We start from the raw sequence: 25,815 nt of genomic DNA on the forward strand, positions 1-25,815 counted from the left end.
TTTTAGGATGTTTTATTTTGTCCTGAGGCTTCTTGCTTAGTGGCTTGTTGTCTCAACTCAAGCTACCATTTTGGATGTTTTGCTTTTGCACCTTTGTCAATGTATTTTCTTCTTGGCATTTTCTAGCCTCCTTCTAATCAAATAACCCGGTCATTCCAACATCTTTAGGATCACCAGCCAGCTGTCTGGTTGAAGGCTGAAACATGAATCCAGCACGTAGAGAAGCCGTGATGGTATCTACCACCGCAACTCCAGAACCAGAGACAGAGCACAATGCCACAGATTCACCGAGTAAACATGACGTGTTCTCACACATGAAGAACAAATTCATGAATGAACTGAGCAAAATACCAAGTAAGTAATAATAGCCAAAGTTCTAACATTAGATTAACAAATGTTTCAGTGAAATAAATCTGATTGAAGATTTGTAGCTCGGGTATCCGTTGTTGTGGTTCTGCTCGCCGAGCTGAAAGTTTTTGCTGCAAACGTTTCGTTCCCTGGCTAGGAAACATCATCAGTGCTGTTGGAGCCTCATGTGAAGCGCTGCTTTGATGTTTCTTCCGGTATTTATATTGGTTTGTTCTTGCCGCTTCCGGGTGTCAGTTTCAGTGAAATTGCCAGGTCTTCACAATGGAAATTAGGTTCTTATGGCAATAATATTGGGAATGTAAAGTTTGTGTACGAGTCAGATTAGATTAGATTACTTACAGTGTGGAAACAGGCCCTTCGGCCCAACAAGTCCACACCGACCCACAACCCACCCATTCCACTACATTTACCCCTTTACCTAACACTTACAGGCAATTTAGCACGGCCACTTCACCTGACCTGCACATCTTTGGACTGTGGGAGGAAACCGGAGCACCCCCACACAGACACGGGGAGAATATGCAAACTCCACACAGTCAGTCGCCTGAGGCGAGAACTGAACCCGGATCTCTGGCGCTGTGAGGCAGCAGTGCTAACCACTGTGCCATCGTGCCACAATAAGAGATATATTAGTGTTACAATGAGGAGTGTGGAGTATATCAAGAGTGTCCCAGTAAGGTGTGTGGAGTATATCTGAGTGTTACAGTGAGGGGTGTGGGATATATCAGTGTCCCAGTGAGATGTGTGGGGATATCAGTGAGTGTTACAGTGAGGAGTCTGGGGTACATCAGAGTATTACAGTGAGGGGTGTGGGATATATCAGAGTGTTACAGTGAAGGGTGTGGGATATGTCAGAGTGTTACAGTGAAGGGTGTGGGATATATCAGAGTGTTACAGTGAGGGCTGTGGGATATATCAGAGTGTTACAGTGAAGGGTGTGGGATATATCAGAGTATAACAATGAGGGGTGTGGGGTATATCAGAGTGATACAGTGAGGGGTGTGGGATATATCAGAGTGTTACAGTGAGGGCTGTGGGATATATCAGAGTATAACAATGAGGGGTGTGGGGTATATCAGAGTGATACAGTGAGGGGTGTGGGATATATCAGAGTGTTACAGTGAGGGCTGTGGGATATATCAGAGTATAACAATGAGGGGTGTGGGGTATATCAGAATGTTACAGTGAGGGCTGTGGGATATATCAGAGTATAACAATGAGGGGTGTGGGGTATATCAGAGTGTTACAGTGAAGGGTGTGGGATATATCAGTGTTCCAGCGTGAGGTGCGGGGATATCAGTGAGTGTTACAGTGAGGAATGTGGGGTATATCAGATTGTTACAGTGAGAGGTGTGGGGTATATTAGAGTGTTACAGTGAAGGGTGTGGGATATATCAGAGTGTTACATTGAGGGCTGTGGGATATATCAGAGTGTCACAGTGAGGGGTGTGGGGTACATCAGAGTGTTCTAGTGAGGAGTGTGGAGTATATCATTGTGTAACAGTGAGGGGTGTGAGGTATATCAAAGTTATAGTGAGAAGTATGGGTAATTCAGAGAGTGTTACATTAAGGGGTGTGGGGTATATCAGAGCGTTACAGTGAGGAATGTGGGAAGTAGGAATTGCTACAGTAATGGATCAATGTATATCAAGGATTTATACAGTGGTGAGTATGGCTATGTCAAAGGGTATTTTACATCTGGATGTGAGACTTATCTGAATGTGGAGTAAGGGTGATTAACTCCTGATTAACTATAGTGATCACTGCATTCAATGAATTCTGCCAAAATCAGTTTACTTTAGCAGGTGAGTAGCTTTTATGAAAGCAATTGGTGGTTCCTCTATTTAAACGTTATTTCCATGTTAAGTGACTTTAGCAAATATTTTTCACCTCATTTCTCGAAGTGTGATATAACCTGAATGCTTATTGCCTCCCTGTGGAGTTTATGGGACAAATTTTACAAGCGAGCTCTCGAAGCTCAGGAGTGTGGTGACAGGAATACAAGTCAAAAAAATCAGTTTATGTCTGACATAATGTTAATTCTGGGCATGGAAAGCTGTGCAGCAGGAGCACAAGACTGTAAAATATACCTGCTAGCTTCTTTTTGCTTCATTTCTCATTGTTTTTCACTTCCTCCTTTATTTCACACTATTTCTTTTTCTTTCCTTGTTAACCCTTTCAGTGCATGCGAGGAAATGTAAGTAAGCATATGGCAAATTGCTGTTGTGGTCTAAGTATAAGCTTTCCTTAAGTATAATCTTTATATTAACCTTTTAATGTTGATGTTTGATGAGACTGAGAAATATCCTTGATTTGAGGACTTTGAGATATTGCAGTAGGATTTATCTCTGTCTGAATGGATGGATAGAAGAATATTTTTGCTCTTTTGGGAGGTGCATGACACTGACTGTGCCACATTAATTGTCCAAATCAGATGCCTTGAAGTGCATTAAAATTTATCCAACTGGGCTATGGAAGCTTAAGTCAAACTTAAGCATCAAAGTCACTTAAAGTGCACAAAGTAACCAAAATAGAGTCATAGAGTCACAGAGATATACAACACAGAAACAGACCCTTCGGTCCAACTCATCCATGCCAACCAGATATAATGAACTGAGAAAGAGAGACATAACGCTGTGCATCTACTTTCGGTGATTTAAAACTCCTTCCATGGGATATGCCAAGGCCAGCATTTGCAACCTGTACCTAATTGACTGACTGCCTTTACTGGGCCAGTATGTAGAATCCCTACAGTGGGGGGAGAAGCTGCTCGGCCCATCAAATCCACACCGCTCCTCCAAAGAGCATCCCATAAGACCATAAGACATAGGAGTGGAAGTAAGGCCATTCGGCCCATCGAGTCCACTCCGCCATTCAATCATGGCTGATGGGCATTTCAACTACACTTACCCGCATTCTCCCCGTAGCCCTCAATTCCTCAAGACAACAAGAATCTACCAATCTCGGCCTTGAAGACATTTAGCGTCCCGGCCTCCACTGCACTCCGTGGCAATGAATTCCACAGGCCCACCACCCTCTGGCTGAAGAAATGTCTCCGCATTTCTGTTCTGAATTGACCGCCTCTAACTCTAAGACTATGTCCACGGGTTCTAGTCTCCTCGCCTAACGGAAACAGTTTCCTAGTGTCCACCCTTTCCAAGCCATGTATTATCTTGTACGTCTCTATTAAGTCTCCCCTTAATCTTGTAAACTCCAACGAATATAATCCCAGGATCCTCAGCCATTCCTCGTATGTTAGACCTACCATTCCAGGGATCATCCATGTGAATCTCCGCTGGACATGCTCCAGTGCCAGTATGTCCTTCCTGAGGTGTGGGGACCAAAACTGGACACAGTACTCCAAATGGGGCCTAACCAGAGCTTTACAAAGTCTCAGTAGCACATCTCTGCTTTTATATTCCAACCCTCTTGAGATAAGAGACAACATTGCATTCGCTTTCTTAATCATGGACTCAACCTGCATGTTTACCTTAGAGAATCCTTGACTAGCACTCCCAGATCCCTTTGTACTTTGGCTTTACTAATTTTCTCACCATTTAGAAAGTAGTCTATGCTTTTATTCTTTTTGCCAAAGTGCAAGACCTCACACTTGCTCACGTTAAATTCCATCAGCCATTTCCTGGACCACTCTCCCAACCTGTCTAGATCCTTCTGTAGCCTCCCCACTTCCTCAGTACTACCTGCCTGTCCACCTAACTTCGTATCATTGGCAAACTTCACTAGAATGCCCCCAGTCCCCTCATCCAAATCACTAATATATAATGCGAATAGCTGTGGCCCCAACACTGAACCCTGCGGGACACCGCTCGTCACCGGCTGCCATTCTGAAAAAGAACCTTTTATCCCAACTCTCTGCCTTCTGTTAGACAGCCAATCCTCAATCCATCCCAGCAGCTCACCTCGAACACCATGGGCCCACACCTTGCTCAGCAGCTTCCCGTGTGGCACCTTATCAAAGGCCTTTTGAAAGTCTAGATAGACCACATCCACTGGATTTCCCTGGTCTAACCTACTTGTCACCTCTTCAAAGAATCCCACTCAGACCTCTCCACTATCCTATCCCTGTAACTCTGCATTTCACATGGCTACTCCATCTAATCTGCACATTTCTGGATGCCCAGGACAGCTTAACAAGGCCAATCCACATATCCTGCATGTCTTTGGGCTGTGGGAGGAAACCGGAGCATCCAGAGGAAACTCACACAGACGCAGGAAGAACGTGTAAATGCTACACAGACAGTCACCCAAGGGTAGAATCAAAGCCAAATCCCTGGCCTTGTGAGGCAGCAGTGTAATCATCATTACACTGGTGAATGGATATTTGAGAGTCAAAACTGCTATTGTGAGGCTGAAGTCACATGTAGGAAAAAGTGAGGTGCTGGAAAAGCACAGAGGAATCGATGTTTCGGGCATAAGCCCTTCATCAGGAATTAGCCCCTCATTCCTGATGAAGGGCTTTTGCCCGAAGCATCGATTTTCCTGCTCCTCAGATGCTGCCTGACCTGCTGTGCTTTCTCAGCACCACACTCTCGACTCTGAAGTCACGTGTAGGCCAGGCTGGGTAAGGATGGCAGATTTCCTCCTTAAAAGGAACCAAGTGGATTTTTGCAGTAGCTTCATGTTGGTCATTATTGAGACAGTTTTACATTTCAGAGGCATTTAATTGAACTTAAATTCCACCAGCTCTTATGCTGGGATTTGAACCAATGTCCTCAAAGCATTAGCCTTGGCCCCTAGGTTACTGTAAAGTGACATTACTACTGAGCCACCAAAACTTTCACTTCTTCAACCTGTTTGAAAGAAATGTTATGTGCATAATATGCAACGGTAATGTTGCAACGGCATAGTGGTTCAGTGGTTAGCACTGCTGCCTCACAGTGCCAGGGACCTGTGTTTAATTCAACCCTCAGGTGACTGTCATTGTGGTATCTTCACTTTCTCCCCGTGTCCACAAGGGTTCCCTCTGGGTGGTCCAGTTTCCTCCCACAGTCCAAGGATGTGTAAGTTGAGTAGATTGGCCATGGTCAATTGCCCTGTAGAGTCCAGGGATGTGTAGGTTAGATGGATTTGCAAAGAGAAATGCAGGGAAAGGGGGATTGGTCTGAATGGGTTGTCCTTTAGAGGGTCAGTGTGGACTTGATGGGCCGAATGGCCTGCTTCCACACTGTAGGCATTCTATGATTCCTCAGGTACTGGGGATTTCAGTGACATGGTACACAACTGGGAACCCTGTGCTATGCTCCACAATCTAAATAAGCCAGCCTCCAGACAGTCAGGACCATGTGCTATGGAGCCATTACCCAAACATGATATACGTATCTCTTTTAATGATGCCAACTTGAAACCTAATCTACACATGTTAGATCATAGCAAACTCAGGTGAACACTCCCATACAATATGCGATTAATGCTCTTCAGGTAATCAAGACGTGTTTTGTGAAAGGTATTGATCTGACTCCAGTGGTTGAGGAGTTTTGGAAGAGGGGTCAATTTAGAACTGTCATTAAGAAATGTCTTCAGACCAACAGTGTAAAAGCAATTACTGCTTTCCTATAGAGAGTGGCTGAAGCAGAGACTACTGCATTCATTCAGTGAATAAAAGTTTTGAAACAGGAAATTACAAAGAACAGAAAAATGGGATTTCTTTTCATTCTTCCAACAAAGTAGTGGAACAAACAAAAAGATCTGCTTCTTTGTCATAAATGTCTTGCTCTGATATATGCTTTCATCTTTTTCATTATCTCACCTCTACTGGACTGTCTTTACAGCTGTATTTGTTTTATGACTTTAACAACATATATATTGTGTGTCAAATGCACTCTAACAGCTGAATTGATGATTGTCTAAATTGAGTTTATCACTCCATTTAGGATATCCTCATGTTCTGGGAGGTTGGGATGAATTGGGTGCCCATAACTGGTTAAAGGAAGGTACTGTATTCTCCTGGTAATGCATCAGACCAGGGCAGGGAGAACGTAAATGACACAGACCATGAAGGCCTTATGATTAATTCTCTGGTCTGTACTGTTGTTGAGAACCCATGTGCCCAGGGGATTGTAGGTCAGTCAAAATTTTAACAGTGTCAAATTGGCAGAAGGAGATTAAAATTTAAGAGGTATGACAAATTTTCAGGCAGTCTAAGTCTCCAGACTTCCTGACAAAAACGCTGCCAATGTCAGAGCTACCAGAATAGCCCAATCAGCCCCATCAAGCTTGTTGTGCCATTGATCTGAGACCCAACTCCACATCACTGATTTATCCCCATATCACTTAGTACTTTTGGTTTGCAAAACTCTGTGCATCTCAGATTAAAACTACTAACTGATTGACCATCAAGTGTCAATGTGAGGGAGAATTCTAAACACATGTTTTCCTAACCTCACTCCTGAAAGATTTTATATTATTGATTCATGGTATTGCTGGCTAGTCTGGTATTTATTGCCAGAGGATAGTCAAGAGTCAACCGAATTGCTGTTGGCCTGGAGTCACATGTAGGCCAGACCAGGTAAGGGTGGCAGATTCCTTCTCTAAAGGACATTAATGATCCAGATGAGTTTTTCCCTCAACAACATATTCATGATCATTGGTAGATGCTTGATTCTAGATTTTTATTGGATTCAAATTTCACCATCTATTATGGTGGGATTTGAACATGAGTACCCAGAGTCTCTTGATTAGCAGGAGAAAGTGAGGACTGCAGATGCTGGAGATCAGAGCTGAAAATGTATTGCTGGAAAAGTGCAGCAGGTCAGGGCAGCATCCAAGGAGTGGGAGAATCGACGTTTTGGGCATGAGCCCTTCTTCAGGAATGAGGAAAGTGTGCCAAGCAGGCTAAGATAAAAGGTAGGGAGAAGGGACTTGGGGGAGGGGCGTTGGAAATGCGATAGGTGGAAGGAGGTTAAGGTGAGGGTGAGTCTCTCCTCCATGCCTTTTATCTTAGCCCGCTTGGCACACTTTCCTCATTCCTGAAGAAGGGCTCATGCCCGAAACGTCGATTCTCTTGATTAGTAGTCTTGCGATAATACCACCAGGTCATCACCTCCACTTACCTAGCAGTAGTCCAGATCTAGTTTTTAGACAATACCCCTTAGTCCTTTCTATTTAGTAGTTTCCTTGTAGTTGTAGTTTCCCTCAATCTACCAAAGGAGGAGTTGAATGGTCAGTGTTCATCAGGCAACACGTTATTACAATCTGTGTGGGGTGTGAAGTGCACTCTCTGAAAGGGCAGTTGAAATAAATTCAGTCATAATTTGAAAAGGGAAGTTGAAAATGTCTCTAATGGGAGAAAGACAGAAATGGAGGAAAGAGCATGGGAACAATTGAGTAGCTCTTTCAGAGATCTGTACCTTAAATCAATTTGTTCTCCTAATCCTGAATAAAACAATTGTGCAACATTGCATTGATTGATAATTACGTTAATTTCTTCTTTTTCATTTGTGTCCCCCCATCCCAAACCCTGCTCAACTTGCAATAGTCCCCCCCTGGGCCTTGGCTGCTATAATAATTGTCGTTTGCCTGCTCTTCCTGTGCTGCTGCTTCTGTGTCTGTAAGAAATGCTGCTCCAAGAAGAAGAAGCAAAAGAAAGGGAAAGACAAAGGTAAAGCTCAAATCAACATGAAGGAAGTGAAAGATCTGGGGAAGAGATACATTGACAAGGTAAGTGAACAACTGGGGACTGGAAGATTCTGAAATCAACTCACCTCCTCACTCCCCAAAGCCTGTACGCAAGGCACAAGTCAGGAGTGTGATTGAATGCTCCCCAGTTGCCTGGATGAGTGTAGCCCTCATAACATTCAAATAACTTGACACCATTCAGGCCAAAGCAGCCTGCTGGATTGAGATCATATCCACAAACATCCACTCCCTCTTTCACCGATGCTCAGTAGCAGCAGTGTGTACCATCTGCTGTAGAAATTCACCAATGCTCCTTCCAAACTCACGGCCAATTCCATCTGTAAGGACAAGAGCAGCAGATACATAGGAATACTATCACATGCACGTTCCCTTCCAAGCCACTCTCCTGATTTGGAATTATATTGCTGTTCCTTCAGTGTCGCTGAGTCAAACTCCTGGAATTCCCTCCCTAACAGCATTGTGGCTTTATCTACACCACATGGACTGTAGCAGTTCAAGAGGCTAGCTCTTTACCACCTTCTAAGGGCAATTAGGGAAGTGCAACAAATGCTGGCCCAACTAGTGATGCCCACGCTCCAAGGGAAAATAAATAATAAAAAAATTTATGCATGCCTCTGGAGTAGGTAGGAATTGAACTCAGGACATTGAGTACCCTCCCTTAGACCACTGGTATATGCCCAGCATTCCCTGCTTCTTTTTAAACGACACATGGATTATTGGAATGATTGGGATGAGAAAACACAGCAAACAGGATCTAGAACTATGGTGGCATATAGTGCCAAGGGAGGACATTCAGTCCATCGTGCCTGAGCCAGCCATCCAATTAACTGCTTGCTTTTTTTCATATCACTGCAATCATTTTCCTCTTCAAGCATTTATCTAATTTTCTTTCGAAGGTTACCATTTTAAAGTTACCATTGAGCCTGTATCTGCCACCATTTCAGGCATTCTAAATCCTAACTGCTTGGATTAAAATGTCTTTCCTTATGTTGCCTCATATTTTGCTGCATTAAAACGGTGCACTCTGCCCCTGAAAACAAATTTTCCTTAATTGCTGGTAATCTATCAAAAACCGTGTGCCCCTCTATCAAATCCCCTCTTAATCTTCTCTGCTTTACACTACGACTGAAGTCTGCGAGCACCATTCTCGTACATCTTTTCCCTCCCCTGTGAGACCTGAATATTCTTCTCAGGGTACGGTGCCCAGGTCTGAACATCCCAGCTGAGGCCTAAGACTGAGTAACAAATAAGGAGTAACAAAGAGTACATGTACAACCAGATTATGTCAAAGATTACCCATTGTCAGCACAAGTTAAAAAATAAGCAGAATTCTTTTCCCTGCAGGAATAAAGGAAGAATTGAGTTTTTTGGTGAGTCATAACATGAATGTCAGCAGGGATTAACTTCATGAGTGATCTGTGATGAAAATTTGAGTCTAATTTTCTAAACTTAATTGCCATCATTTTTTGATAGTTTCATAACATTAGGTGATCCATCATTGCTAGTGACACTTCAGACTTGCCTAGAAGCCATCACTACGTTTTGGCAATCTTATTCACCATGATCCAAACACTGTTCTATGTAATATTAAAGGAAGGAAATGGCCTCGTGGTATTATTGCTTAGATTTATTAATCTTAAAGAGCTAGGTGAACCTGGTTCAAATCCTGCTCAGTTAGATATTGGAAATTGAATCTAATAAAAATTAAGAGTTTAATGATAACCATGAAGCTGTTGTTGGAGGGGAAGAAAAAAACATCTGATCCTCCTTAAGGAAGGAAATCTGCCATCTTACCAGATCTAGACTACATGTGACTCCAGGCTTACAGCATGTGGTTGACCCTTAATTGCCCAATAGGCAATAATCGGTGGTCTAGTCAGTGACACCCACATCCAATGAATAAAAAAAGAACTCATGCTCTCTGTATTTCACAACAGTTTGACATAGAACAAGGAAACTATCACGTTCAAGAGATTTTTGACAAAGGAGGGAGAATCAGTTTTGGATGATCATGTGTACTGGCTGTAATACCACGCTGTTGCCTCTGATATGTGGAGGAATTTGGGTCCCTAAAAGAATACGGGTACAGCAAAACAATTCGGAAAGCTAATTGAATGTTATCATCCATTGTAAGAGGAATTAAACGCAAAAGTACATAAGTCATTGGTGAGACCACGTTTGGAGTTTTTTTTTATTCATTCACAGGATGAGGGCATCACTGGCTAGGTGAACATTTATTGCCCAGACAGCAGTTAAGATCAACCATATTGCTATGGGTTTGGAGTCACATAGAGGCCAGACCAGGTAAAGGTGGCAGTTTCCTTTCCTAAAGGATATTAGTGAAACAGATGGGTTTCTCCAACAATTGGCAATGGATTTATGGTCATCGTTTAACTCCTAATTCTGGATATTTATTGAAGTCATATTTCACCATCTGCCATGATGGGATTTGAACTCAGGCCATTTGAACATGAGCTGATATTCTGCATTACTCGGCCATCAGCTCCCCTGATTGCCTCATTTAAGGAAGGATGTAACTGCATCAACGTGTAGTTCAGACAGGGTTTTCCAGATTAATGTCTGGAATGGGACCATTGCCTTACAAGGCAAGATTAGTCAGATAAGATTTGTGTCTGCATGAGTTTCGAAGAGTAAGAAGCACCTTTATTGAACCAGATAAAATCCTGAGATAGCTTGACCAAGTGGAAATGGAAAGGATGTTTCCACCTGTAGGAGGATGTGGAACTAGGGATCACTGTTTGGAAATAAGGGGTCACACAGTTAAGAGAGAGGATCATGGGTCTTTGGAACTTTCTCAAAAGGCAATGGAAGCAAAGACTTTGAATATTTTTAAGGCAGAACTTGATGCATTCTTGATAAACAAGGGGGTGTGAGATCATCAGGGTTAGGCAGGAATGTAGAAGAATCAGATCAGCTATAATCTTCTTGAATGGAGGAGCAGGCTTGAAGGGCCAAGTGGCCTACTCTTCCTCCTAATTTGTCTGTTTGCATTTCCTCCCTCGAAGATGAATATCTCCCTTTATTTTGGTCAGTTTCCGTTCTTGAAAAGTTGTTTGAAATGAGGTTTCTCTCTGTTAACTCGCGTTTGCTTTCTGGTTTAGCACCAAAGGCTGCCAGATATCTCCATCAAGTGGGCAGTCTCCAATTCTGAGCCTTTTAAAAAAAATTCTGCAGCTCAGGAATACAGAAAACACCCCTAGCATCATCTGGGAGTGGTGGTGTAATGGTAATATCACTGAGCTAGTAAACCTGAGCCCTTGATATAATGCTTTGGGTTCAAGTCCCACCATAGCTACAACTGGAATTTAAACTTAACTAATGAATAAAGTGGTATCATGATGTAATAATCATGGTAATGGTAACCGTGAAGCTATCACTGATTATTGTAAAAGAGAATATCCACTCTCACAAGCAATTAATAATAAATTCCAAAAGAACTGTGGAAGCTGCAAACCAGAAATTGCTGAAAAAGCTCAGCAGGTCTGGCAGTATCTGTGGTGAGAAATCAGAGTTAACATTCTGGGTCCAGTGACCCTTCCTCAGCATTGGACCCAAAGAGTTAACAATGATAAATTCCAATTGTGCAGGCTGACTTCTGATTTTCTTTTGCATGCACAATATAAAAACATTTTTACTTTATTCAAGTTTTTGTTTCTTGCACATATCTATTTTTCTTTTCTTTTTTAAGGCTTCATTAGGTTTTTACCATTCTTTATGTAAGATTGTAATTGTATTGGAGGCAATTCAGAGAAGGTTCTCCAGAATAATTTCAGAGATGAAAGACTGGTTGTAAGAGGAGAGATTGAGCAGTTTCGGCTAATGCATGCTACAGTTTAGAAGAATGAGAGGAGTTCTAATCGAGATATATAGGATGCTAAAGGGGATTGACAAAGGAGACATAGAGAGGGTGTTTCCTCATTTGGGGAAATCTAGAAGGAGAGATCATTCACTTAGAATAAGGGGTGGCAGATTTAAAACAGAAATGAGGAGAAATTGTTTTTCTCAAATGGTTGCGAGTCTGTGGAACTCACTACCCCAGGGTGCAGTGGATGTTGGGACACTGAGTAAATTTAAGGAGGAGATAGACAGATTTTTAATTGGTAACATGTTGAAGGGTAATGGAGAGTTGGGAGGAAAGCAGAGCTGATACTGACATGAGATCAACTGCAATCGTATTAAATGACAGAACAGGCTCAAGGGACCAAATGGCCTACTTCTGTACCTAGTTCTTATAGAATAATGCCATATTTAATTTAATTTAATTCAGAGATTTCGCTGCTCCTACACATGCTTCAGCAAATACAGCCATTAGTTCAAGGAAGGAAATCTTTCCTGGTCTGACCTACATCTGTCTCCAGAGACACAGCAATGGTTTTGGCTCTTAACTTCCGCCTAAAATGGCCTAGTTGAAGGGTAATTAGGGATGGGCAACAATCGCTGGCTGGTGAGTGACACTGACCTCCGTGAAAGAATATATCCCCCAGACAGTCTTTCTGAAATTGGAGAAACCAGGGCAGAGCGTGTGACTGAATGAGACCTCAGCACCGCTGTGCTGTTTCTGTATCACTGCCGTGCTGCCATTTCCCCAGATCAAGCGCCTAGCTGCTGTAAACTATCAGTTTCTCCACCTCGAAATCCTTCCTGCCTCATTGTTAGCACTTTATTGAACAGCCTCACAAGCACAGAACACAAAACCAGGAAGACTCTGCTGTGATCAGGATGTGAAAGTGCCGGTGTTGGTCTGAATTCATTCCTGATGAAGGGCTTGTGCCTGAAATGTCGATTCTCCTGCTCCTCGGATGCTGCCTGACCTGCTGTGCTTTTCCAGCACCACTCTAATCTTGTCTCTAATCTCCAGCATCTGCAGTCCTCACTTTTGTCAAAGTCAGAACAGATGACACTAAATTATTGTCCATTATTTGAAATTAATTTCAAACAATGCCTGTTGGACTATAACCTGGTGTCGTCTGATTTCTGATGTGATCAGGGTGGACAATGGACCTGGAAGGGGGGGAAAGGGGGTCACTGGGTGAAAAAGGCAAACACAGAACCTTTTCCCTCACCAAACTGGTACGAGGTTTCAACATATATGTACTGGATAAATGTTCAGCCAGCTTTGCAAATTGTAAAACTCTGTGTGGAGATGTAACCGAGACCCTGGATTTTGCACGAACTGATGTGCCAAGAATTTTAATTGCACATGGGAATCACGTGTTGAAATTGTAGACCCATGCCCTTGAATTATCTGCTCTGATAAGATACGAGATTATCCCCAAGATCATAAGATCGCACCGGAGACAGGAGATTCTTTTAATTTCTTTGATCCCATCAGGGCAGTATGCAATCCTGTTGTCTTCCCCATTACAGCTGCTGCTCCTTAAATGAGGCCGGCATTCTGACCTCAGCCACTACTTCCAGGAAACCCCCCTCAGCTGTTGATCATTCTCTATGTAAAGAAATACTTCCTGGCATCCAGACTGACTTTGACCTTCACAATTCTGAACCAGCGTCCTCTTGCCATTCCTGAAAGTTTTGTTGCTGTTTTACTTTCACTCTTGCACGCTCAACCCCACTGATCCGGGGATACGATAAGTTGAGGTAATATCTTTAAAGTAACACAAAGTAAATTGTAAAGTTTATTCAGTAGTGTGCCATGTTTGGGGTATTCACAGAGACACAACCTATTCCTTGGTTCCTACTTGGTGATTAATGTGTGATAGTAAGTGGGAATGTTGGGCTTAGACCTTGTTTTCACCAATAGTCAAATTTATTTTTTAATTCACTCATGGGACATGGATATCACTGATTGGGCCAGCATTATAGCCTGTCCCTAGTTGCCCTTGAGAAGGTGGGGGGCGAGTTGCTTTCTTAAACCACTGCAGTCCATGTGCTGTAGGTTGACCCACAATTCCCTTGGGAGGGAATTCCAGGATTTTGACCCAGTGGCAATCAAGGAACAGTGATATATTTCCAAACCAGGATGGTGAGTGGCTTGAAGAGAAACTTGCAAAGGTTGGTTGAAATAGCTACCGATATCCCGTCACCAAGTCATACTTTATTTACAAGTGAACTTTGGTACTGCCTCATTCAGAGTCAGCAATCAGAGTGTTGGCATCTCTGACACTCCCCTTTTTGTATCTTAGCCAGGGATCCCTGGTTGAACTAGATTTAACGGGCCCAATCAGGGAACTCATATTCTCTGAGGCCGGCCTCGTTACAATCAGTACAGTAGTGTTCCCATGTATTTGATTCCCTTGTCCTTCTAAATGGGAGTGAGTTTGGAAGGTACTATCTAAGGCTCTTTGGTGAATTTCTGTAGTGCACCTTGTTGGTTGTATTCACTGCTGTTACTCATCATCAGTCATGGAGAGAGTCAATGTTTTATGATGTGGTGCTAATCAAGGATGCTGCTTTGTTCTGGATGGTGTTGAGCTTCTTGAGTGTTTTTGGAGCTGCTCCCATTCAGGCAAGTGGGGAGTGTTCCATCACACTCCTGACTTGTGTCCTGTAGATGGTGGACAGACAAATGGATGATAGCAAGTTGGTTTTCCATCTCATGCAATTTTTAATTTACATTGAAGTCAATCGGGAGTGATGTAAGGTATGTTGCTCACTCACTGTCACATGTTTTACACTGATGTGAAGATCTGTACCATTGTGACTAGACAAGTGCAGGGAGACATACTGTTTTAAAAATTGCAAACATGTAGATTATCCGAAAATGGACAAGTACAGATAGACATGATGAGAGTTTGGAGATAAAAGAATAGTTATTCCTAATGATGCTGGAATTGTAAAACTCCCTCCTTCACAAACTAAGTTCACTACACAATTCGTCAGCTTCTGTTTCCTTCCCGAATGGCTTGTTCCTAATTCTTATATTCCAATTTAAAATCTGACTACCAAATGCTGGTTCACTTCTATTTATTCTTCGGTCTTGACCAAACCCTCCTCTAAAAAGCTGAGGCAATGCCTTCGAATTGGGATGGTCACAGGGTCATAGAGATCTTCAGCACAGAAAAACACCCTTTGGCCCATCACATCCAAACTGGATGAATTAGATGAGATGGAATTGAAATTCAAGCGTGCCTACCCGACACAGTTGGGAAGTCCTGCCCATGGACACTGATAAGAATATCCAATATTTTGCCTTACAGCTTCATTTAAACTTGCAATTAAAAGCGTAAGTTAGATGCAAGAGTATTGTGTAAGGAAGGGTCAGTAAGTTCACATTTATTGACTGTGCATGAGTTTTAATCTTCTATCTACTTTGGAATTCAAGGTTCAGCCCGATGTGGAAGATCTGGATCCAAGTTTACTTGGAGATGAAAAGAAAGAGGAGGAAAAGCTTGGAAAGCTGCAATATTCCCTGGATTATGACTTCCAGAATGGACAGGTTTGTGTCTCAGGTCACTTTGTGTAACAGGACTGATATGTCTCGAATGTCTCACACTGTGAGTTAACAGATAGGATGTGATTGATTCCAGTTAAGTTGCCTTTGCACTAAAATGTTACTCACACATGTCTCATACATGTTTACATTGTACAGGTAAAAGGGGAACTTTCTTAATCATGACTATAATTGGCGATCCTCAATTCACCCAGAGACCGGTCTCCAGCAGGATGTAGATCCTGCAAACTCTAAGCCATGGCCCTACCAGGGTGAACTGAAGGTCTCCCTGACCCGGAGGGAGGGAAATCCTCATCCGTCATCCTGATGGCTCTTGCAGCAGTGTGCTGGAGTGCAGAGCTATTAGGTGATCAGTGGTTATCCTGTCTGAGAAACACTGACCACAGTGGGGTCATGGTGCATGAGTAAACAACAGGTTCAGGTTCTGCCATAACAATTTATAGGTTAGAATATACAGGGGTAGTTACAATCACTTATTTGAGGGCAGAAAAAGAATATCCTATTCCCGCTTTCTCCCTATATCCTTTGATCCCTAGGAACACTATATGCCTCCTCCACAGGCTCACTCCTGTCTAGGTGAAGAAATTTCACTTCACCTCCATCCCAAGTAGCCTGCCCTGCATCCACACACTGTGATCCCTGGGTCAGGACTCCCTGGTCATTGGGAACATCCTTCAATAACAAGTCAATGATGAACGTGCTGCTGAAACATGCCCATGATCCCTCACAGTTGCCACCCAGGTTGATAGGATTGTTAAGAAGGCATACGGTGTGTTAACTTTTATTAGTAGAGGGACTGAGTTTCGGAACCATGAGGTCATGTTGCAGCTGTACAAAACTCTGGTGCGGCCGCACTTGGAGTTTTTCGTGCAGTTATGGTCACTGCATTATAGGAAGGATGTGGAAGATTTGGAAAGGGTTCAGAGAAGATTTATTAGGATGCTGCCTGGTATGGAGGGAAGGTCTTACGAGGAAAGGTTGAGGGACTTGAGGCTGTTTTCGTTAGAGAGAAGGTTGAGAGGCAACTTAATTGAGACAGATAAGGTAATTAGATCGGTTGGACAGTGAGAACCTTTTTCCTCGGACGGTGATGGATAACACAAGGGGACATAGCTTCAAATTGAGGGGTGATAGATATAGGACAGATGTCAGAGGTAGTTTCTTTACTCAGAGAGTAGATTAGATTAGATTACTTACAGTGTGGAAATAGGCCCTTCGGCCCAACAAGTCCACACTGACCCGCCGAAGTGCAACCCACCCATACCCCTACATTTACCCTCTACCTAACACTACGGGCAATTTAGCATGGCCAATTCACCTGACCCGCACATCTTTGGACTGTGGGAGGAAACCGGAGCACCCGGAGTAAACCCACACAGACACGGGGAGAACGTGCAAACTCCACACAGTCTGTCGCCTGAGTCGGGAATTGAACCCGGGTCTCAGGCGCTGTGAGGCAGCAGTGCTAACCACTGTGCCACTGTGCCGCCCACGGGGTGTAGAATGCACTGCCTGCAACAGTTGAAGAATTGCCAACTTTATGGGCATTTACATGGTCATTGAATAGGCATATGGACAAGAATGGAATAGTGTAGGTTAGATGGGCTTCAGATTGGTTTCACAGGGCAGTGCAACATTGAGAGCCAAAGGGCCTGTACTGCGCTGTAATGTTCTAATGCTCTATGTTCTATGAAACCTGTGGGGTGGCAGACTCGATGGAGTGAATGGCCTCCTCTTGTGCCTGTGTTCCTCTGAGTTCCCATGAACTGTAAGTTAAAATTCAGCCCCTCATCACTACACAGTGAAGTGGCTGAACAGCATGTTCAGTTGTCAGGGGAGCAAGAATGAACAATAAATAGAGTCCTAGAGTGGTACAGCATGGAACAGATCCTTCGATCCAACTCGTCCATGCCACCCAGTTATCCTAAATTAATCTAGTCCCATTTGCCAGCATTTGGCCCATATCCCTCTAAACCCTTCCTCTTCCTATCCAGACGCCTTTTAAATGTTGTAATTGTACCAGTCTCCACCATTTCCTCTGGCAACTCATACCATATACTCACCACCCTCTGTGTGAAAAGTTGCCCCTTAGGTCCATTTTAAATCTTGCCCCCTCACCTTAAACTTATGCCCTTTAGTTTTGCACTCCCCTAGCCTGCGGAAAAGACCTTGACTATTACCCTATCCATGCCCCTCATGATTTTATAAACTTCTTTAAGGTCACCACTCCAGCCTCCTGAGCTCCAGCGAAAACAGCCCTAGCCTATTCAACCTCTCCCTAAAGGTCAAGTCCGGGAACATCCTTGTAAATCTTTTCTGAGTCCTTTCAAGTTTCACAGCATCCTTCCAATAGCAGAGAGGCCAGAATTGAAAGCAGCATTCCAAAATTGGTCTAACCAATGTCCTGTACAGTTGCAACATGACCTCCCAATGCCTATGCTCAATGCACTGACCAATACAGGGACAAGTTTCTCAGGATTGATCAGAGGACAATATTTTTAAGAAATCACCAAAGTGAAAAAGAGCAGCAGTTACTCCTGGTAAGTGTACCTTTTAGGATTTTGTAGGTAATGCACAAGTGGCTAACATCTCAGAATTCAACAGCTTCTGACATCCTGCCCTTTTGCTGATAATCTTTCTCCTCATTGGGCTCCATTGCCCTCCAGCACCTTTCAGTTTGTGTCTCAGAGCCAATATTTTTGGCTTTTAAAAACAACCTTTTAAACTGGGAAGCTGAGCCTGGCACTTTCCCTCACCCAGTCTCCATACCATGGGGCATGCAGCAACAGGAGGCCCTTTTCGGATCATGTTCAGGGAGTCAATTTTCCTCAACCTTCTCTGGCCCAGGAGCACTGGGATGAGTCGTAATCCCTTCACTGCCTCCTCAGCTAAACTCAGTGCCAAGCCAGGAATCAGACATCCCACTTCCTTGGTCCATATGGATCAGTCACCTGAAGACAAAGAGTGCTGGAGATCACAGCATCCATGGAGAGAGAGCAAGCTAACCTTTCAAGTCTAGATGACTCTTCATCAGAGCTGAAGTGAAGTGTGGAAGGGGCAGCATTTATGCAATGGTTGGGGTGGGGGGAGGGTCAGGTGGAGTGCAAGAGGAGAAAGGATGTTGATGGTTCAGATTAATTGATTGGAATGTGAGAATGGCAGAACAATGGTGCGTCTAACAACCAGACTAGAAAGAACAGACAGTCCCATGGTGTGTGTGTGTGTGTGTGTGTGTGTGTGTGTGTGTGTGTGTGTGTGTGTGTGACAGAGAGAGAGAAAGGGAGTGAATTCACAATTTGAAGGAGTTGACCTCAAAATTGAGCCCAGAAGGTTGTAAAGTGCCTAGTCTGAACGCGAGATTTTGTTCCTCCAGTTTGCGCTGGGATTCACTGGAGCACTGCAGCATGCTGATGACAGACAAGTGGGCATGCAAGGAGTCTGCGATAAAATGACCAGTTACGGGAAGGTCAGGGTCATGCTCACTCACAGACCGGAGGTGTTTGGCAAAGCAGTCACCCAGTCACCTGGTTTTTGCCAAAAGACTGAGCTGCCGGGAACTTGGGGATCCCAGTATCTGTGCCTGCTCAGGGCTTGTTGACTCTATCATTGTAAGCCAGTGTGTGTTGGTTAGATGCTAATGGTTTATTCTGTGTGTTTTCAGCTCATTGTTGGGATTATCCAGGCAGCTGAATTGGCTGCTTTGGATATTGGTGGAACATCTGATCCCTACGTGAAAGTTTACCTCCTGCCAGATAAGAAGAAAAAATTTGAGACCAAAGTTCATCGCAAAACTCTCAACCCCACTTTTAATGAATCCTTTACCTTTAAGGTAGGACCATGAAATTATAGCTAATGGTTAAATGTCTACATTTTATGTGTTTGCTACTGAGGTTGCCAGGGATAAAATGTGGCGACTGGATTTTATTAGGCACTGAGAGTGCTCTACTTGTTACCATGACAGTGACTTCACACCAGAAGTTTAGTTTCAGTGTAATGGTGGGCGTGTGAAAGTTTCACACCCTGATCACATATTGTGAAAAACACCAAGCAGTACAATTGCATGTTTCGTCTTTCCAAACTTGGGTTGCTTTTGCAGAGAGGATATGTTAAATTATGTAACAATTGTGTGAAGTTTCAGTCGTGACAGTGGTGGGAGCAATTTGAAGTGATAAATCATGAGTTGTTACTGTGCATTGTTAAATGTGACTCGCACAAACCACAATTCTCTGTTAATGTCAGCATAGGTTCAGTGCATGTCTCTTTTATCTCTGAGTCAGAAGGCCATTAATTCAATTGCCACTTCTGAAATTTATAAGCGTAATCCATGCTGGCATATCAGTGGTGTGCTGAATCTTTGGAGGCTTGTCTCTAGGAAGATACATTAAACCCATCCCTGTTTACCCTCTCTGGTAGATGGGTAAGGTCCTATGACACTGTTCAAGAAAGAACAGGGGCGTTCTCCCAGAGACCAGGACCAATATTTATATCTCAGTCACCATCACTTAACACAGAATATGTAGTCACACAACACTTTGTGTCCGAGGATGAAGGTGGGAACCGGGAAGGGAGGATGGCTGGGGCCTGGAAAAGGAAAATTTAAAAAAATTGGTGTAGCGCGGTGGCTCAGTGATTAGCACTGCTATCTCACAGCGCCAGGTACCTGGGTTTGATTCCACCCTTGGACAACTATCTGTGTGGAGTTTGCATATTCTCCCTGTGTCTGCGTGGGTTTCCTCCTGCAGTCCAAAGATATGCAGGTGAGGTGGATTGGCCATGCTAAATTGCCCATAGTGGCCTGGGATGAACAGGCTAGGTGGGTTAGCCATGGGAAATGCAGGGTTCCAGGGATGGGTTGGAGTGGGATGCTCTTTAGACAGTTGGGATGGAGTGAATAGCCTGCTTCCACTCTGTAAGTATTCTATTCTTAAAGGCCAACAGAGGTATTCCACATGCAATTCTTGATTATCACCTCCACATTTACCTTACTGTCGCCTGAAACGTCGAATTTCCTGTTCCTTGTATGCTGCCTGACCTGCTGCGCTTTTCCAGCAACACGTTTTCAGCTCTGATACTCCAGCATCTGTAGACCTCACTTTCTCCTCGTTTTAGCAACAAGCAGAAATTAGACTGTGGAATGGAAATATGCATGAGTTGGTGCAATCATTAAAATGCTTACAATGTAAACAACAATTTTGACACTGTATCATCTCATGAAATTTGGAACATAATTATATTTCTTGGCTCTGAACTTGGGTGGACATTCACCAATCAGAATCATAGCGGCTATCTGAGCATCTCAGACAATCAACCCTTCAATTTCTTCTCCAGTATACTGTCTGTCTACTTCATAAATCAGCTTCTCCCAATTTATTGGCAATTGGCTGTCTGAGCTCTGGTGCCACACGGTGTAGGTGTGGAAGTGATCTGAATGAGACTTTCTAATCAATCCCCATTGTGGATGTCCCCTCCAATACTGCACTGCTGCAGGGCTGAGGTTCAGATGTCCCCTGCAAACCGTGTGAGATCACAGACAATCTGGGCGGGTGATTAATGCGTCTCCTGCTGGTTCCCAAACAGCAGATGATTAAAAACTGACTTGGGCAGCTGTCATTTGGCTGCAGTAACCTGAGAAGTGACAGATTGGAGCAGTTAGGAAGAGCAAGATCTTGACTGTAATAAACTGGAAGAAGCTGATTTATGGAGTAGACAGATAGTGTACTGGAGGAGAAATTGAAGGGTTGAGCATTTGAGATGCTCAGATAGCTGCTAAGATTCTGATTGGTGAATTGCCATTGAAGATTAGAGCCAAGAAATATAATTATGTTCTATCATTTTTCTCAGTGTCTGTACTGACATTGAGCCATGGGTCACAACTACATGTGAAGTCAATGGTTGCTCACATATCAATTATATTGGATCACATTTCAGACATTAGAGTCTCACTAAGAACAGACTAAACAGGTGAATAGCAATTGCAAATCTTATCAAGTTTTTGAAACAAATACTGATTAGCTGCAATTTCTCAGTGTGTTTCTCTTTGAATTCATTCTGTGTTTCAATCCTCTGTTATCCAGCAGGCAAGGTCGGGTGTCGTATGTCACTAAGCCACGCAATCTATGAGGTAGTAGGCTAGGTTCACAGGTTAGGCAGAGTTAAGTCAATTGGATCAGTAACTGGAACTTTACTTCTGACATCTGTGGCCTACTGACTAAGAAAGGAAACAAACAGTTTATTTCTGTTTACAGTACCACTCAAACGTTTCTGCAGGAAATAATTCCAGATGAAGACATGAACAGGATTGCTCTAATGCCTTTTTTGATTTGATTTGATTTGATTTGATTTATTATTGTCACATGTACCGAGAGACCGTGAGAAGTGATGTTTTGCATGCTATCCAGGCAAATCATACCTTGCCTAAGTACATCATGGTAATAGAACAGAATGCAGAATATAATCTTACAGCTACAGAGAAGGTGCAGAGAAAGATCAACTCTAGTTTACGAAAGGTCTGTTCGTAAGTCTAATAACAGCAGGGAAGGAGATGTTCTTGAATATGTTGGTATATGTTTTCAAATGTTTGGACCTTCTGCTCAATGAAAGAGAGTATAACTGGGGTGGGATAGGACTTTGATTATGTTTTTAATTAACTCTGCTGCTTTCTGGAGGCAGTGGAGCTAATAGACAGAGTCAATGGATGGGAAGTGATTTTCGTGATGAGCCAGGCTGCATTCACAACTCTCTGTAGTTTCTTGTGGTCTTGGGTAGAGCTGTTGCCATACCAAGCTGTGATGCATTAGAAAGGGTGCTTTCTACGGTCCATCGATAAAAATTGGTAAGAGTCCTTGTGGACATGCCGAAATCCCATTGCCTTCTGAGGAAGTAAAGGTGTTGTTGTGCTTTCCTGACTGTAACATCAATGTGGATAGACCTGGACAGATTGTTGGTGATACTTACTCCTAGGAAGTTGAAGCACTTGACCATCTCCCATCTCCACCTCAGCACAGACAGGGGTGTGTCCTCCACTCAGCTTCCTGAAACTGATGACCAACTCCTTCATTTTTCTGACATTGAGGAAGAGATTATTGTCTTTACACTTTCTCACTAAGTTGTCTATCTCTTTCCTGTACTCTGTCTCATCGCTGTTCGAGATCTCACCCGCTGCAGTAGTGTCATCAGAAAATTTGTAAATGGAGTTAGCGCTGAATTTTTGAGTGTATGAGGAGTATAGCAAGGGGTTGAATACACAGCCTTACGGTCACCAGTGTTGAGGCCAGTTGTGGAGGTGGGGATGTCACCTATTCTCACTGATTGCAGTCTATGGATCAGGGAGTTGAGGATCCAGTTGCAGATGGCAGTACATAGTTCTAGGTCTCAGAGTTTGGAGATGGATTTGGTTGGAACTATGGTGTCGAAGGCAGAGCTAAAGTCAATAAATAGGAGTCAGACATTGGAGTCCTCATTATTCAGATGCTCCAAGGATGAATGTAAAAGAGGGAAATGGCATCTGCTGTGGACCTGTTGCGATGGTTGGAGAATTGTAGTGGATCAAGGCAATCTGGGAGGCTGGAGATGACGTGTACCATTACTAACCTCTCAAAGTACTCCATTATGATGGATGTCAGAGCCACCGGGTAGTAGTCATTAATGCAGGGTGCCTAACCCTTCTTTGGCAGCAGGATGATAATGGTCTTTTTGAAGCAAGTAGGAACTTCACATCATAGCATGGAGAGGTTAAAGCTGTCTGCAAATAATTCCACCAGCTGGTCCACACAGGATCTGAGTGCACAGCCGGAAACTCTATCTAGGCCAGTTGCTTTCTGTGGGTTCACTCTCAAGAAGGCCAATCTAATGTCTGCGGCAGTGACCGTGGACCCGAGGCAGTTGGGGCAGGTGACATCATTTCACTGACTTCCTGTTCAATACAAGCATAGAATGCATTGAGCTCATTGGGTAGGGATGCATTGTCGTCAGGAATTCTACTCGACTTTGCTTTGTAGTCCAGTATATTGTGTAAGCCTTGCCACAGTTGACATGTGTTCATCTGTGACTTGTTCAGTTGACAAGCCTGCTGAGAATCATGGTCTACGTTTAATGTACTAAATGGAGGCCAACATCTGTGGAACCACATTCTAGAAGCTTAGCCATGCTTTCAGGGGAGTAAGGGAAACTGGCTCAAAGAAATTTGGTGCATATAATTACAAAAGGATTGTGGAAAAGGAAATTTATTTCAAACTTTATGGGCAAAACCAGAGTGGTGTCTTTGAAATGAGTCATTGAACATTACAGCTGTAGAGTCTTAGAGATCTACAACACAGAAAAGGGCCCAATTGTCTATTTAACTGGTCATTGGATAGGCATATCGACTTGAGGGCAGTTTGGGTTTTTTTAGCTTTTTTTGGTGTTCTTTCTTGGTATTGTTTTGTATTTATTGTAATATTAAAAAATCTATTTTTCAATAAAAATATATTTTCAAAAAGTGTGTGTGAGAGTGACTGTGTGAGTGAGTGAGTGTGTGTTTGTGTGTGTGTGTGAGTGAGTGTGTGTGTGTGTTTGTGTGCATGAGTGAGTGTGTGTGTGTTTGTATGTATGTGTGCTTGTAAGTCTTGTTTTGGTAAGCCTGGTTGATAGATTTTATTTTGATTAGATCCTGATACAGATAATGCATTTAACTGGTCACATTGGTAACTGGAAAAAGTACTTCCATTTTATCTTGTGACCTGTGGAGTTGCAAGGCTAGAGTTTTTTTTAAATTCATTCATGGGAAAAGGATGCCGCAGGTAAGGCCCAGCATTTATTGGCCATCCCAGAGGGCAGTTAAGAGTCAACCACATTGATGTGGGTCTGGAGTCACATGTGGGCCAGACCAGGTAAGGATGGTAGATTCCCTCTCTAAAAGTCATTAGTGAACTGCATGGGTTTTCTGACAATGGATTCATGGTCATCATTAAACACTTAATTTTAGATATTTATTGAATTTAAATTCCACCATCTGTCATGGCAGGATTTGAGCCCAGGTCCCCAGAACATTAGCTGGGCACCTGAATTAACAGTCCAGCAACAATATCACTTGGCCATCACTTCCCTCTAAAGCAGTGACAGTGCTTTCCTCCAGCCTGGATCATAACAAGATATGTCAAGAGAATTACATTGCTAAACTGCATGGCAACTAACAGTGATGGGTTTAGGTGGAATGTGTATCAACCTTTTCTTGCCAATAGCAACACTTAATCCTCTCAGCAGCCACAAGTTGAACCATTCTGACTCGCATGTCTTATGTAAATGAACAGAATCACAGCTGAAAAATCTTTCAATCTCAAAAGGACGGAGCTATATTCACAGCATCATGCAAAATAGTAGGAGGCCATTTCACCCATTGTATTTCTGCCGTTCCTTTAGTTAAGCAATTCAATTAGTCCCACATGCTTCCTCATTCCCCACAGCCTTGCTCTCTTTTATTCTCTCTCTTTTAAGGATATATCCAATCTCCTTTTGAAAGCTCCTCTTGTATCCTGCTTGCCCTGCCTTTTCAAGTTCCCAGTTCCCATCAACCAAATGCGTAATGAAAATCTTATCTCCCCTCTTTTGCCAATTATCTTATTTTTGCCAAATATCTTGTTTGTGTGGAGTACGTGCTAGCAGTTTCCTCCATCAACACCTTCCAGCCATTGACCTCCACCACCCAGAAGGGCAAGGGCAACAGATACATGGGAACACCACTACTTACAAACTCCCCTCCAAGCCATCTGACTTGGAAATACATCATCATTCCTGGGTCAGAACACTGTAATGCACTGTGGCTGTCCCTACAACCTCAATGACTGCAGTGGTTCAAGAGGGCAGTTCACTATCACCTTCATCATGGCCAGTACGGGGAGGGCAGAAAACACTCACCCAGCCAGAGATGCTTACATCATCTCGTGGATGAATAAAAATGAGTTTGAATTATTTAATTTATATGAATGAAATAACTAAAATAATCACACATTCTGATGAATATAATTGTGCCTGGCTTATGCAAGAAGTGCCCAGCAGCCCACTTGATTCAAGTTAATAAGGACCATACCAACACACACCCACCTATTCAAGCACTGTTTTATTGTATTCTTCCCAATGAAAAATAATTTCCAACGCTTGAGAATGAGAAATTAACTTGATAATTATATTACTTATACAAAGAAAAAATCCACACAGTGAATGAGGGAGCATTTTCTCTCTGTCAATTTCATAAATGCAATTATATACAGGATTTGAGATCTGCAGCAGCAAAGATTCAATTATCATTATACTCTCCGTTATCATGTGCTTTCATGCCACACTCTGAGAAGGGGTTCTTTGCAGACTGATAGAGGAAAAGGCAC

At 43.1% G+C, this 25,815-nt stretch overlaps 1 protein-coding gene across 2 annotated transcripts in view; it reads left to right on the forward strand.

Annotated features, from left to right (window-relative positions):
- The window catches only part of LOC132831508 (synaptotagmin-1-like), a 151,428-nt gene that overhangs the window by 95,768 nt on the left and 29,845 nt on the right, over positions 1-25,815 (forward strand). For both annotated transcript variants that reach the window (XM_060849698.1, XM_060849697.1), the window contains exons 2-5: positions 169-354; positions 7,865-8,046; positions 15,329-15,442; positions 19,119-19,286. In XM_060849698.1, coding sequence (XP_060705681.1) covers positions 204-354; positions 7,865-8,046; positions 15,329-15,442; positions 19,119-19,286 — 615 coding nt within the window. In that variant the 5' untranslated portion in view covers positions 169-203. The remainder of the gene's footprint in view (positions 1-168; positions 355-7,864; positions 8,047-15,328; positions 15,443-19,118; positions 19,287-25,815) is intronic.

The sequence above is a fragment of the Hemiscyllium ocellatum genome, chromosome 33, assembly GCF_020745735.1.
Source record: "Hemiscyllium ocellatum isolate sHemOce1 chromosome 33, sHemOce1.pat.X.cur, whole genome shotgun sequence".
Lineage (NCBI taxonomy): Eukaryota > Metazoa > Chordata > Chondrichthyes > Orectolobiformes > Hemiscylliidae > Hemiscyllium > Hemiscyllium ocellatum.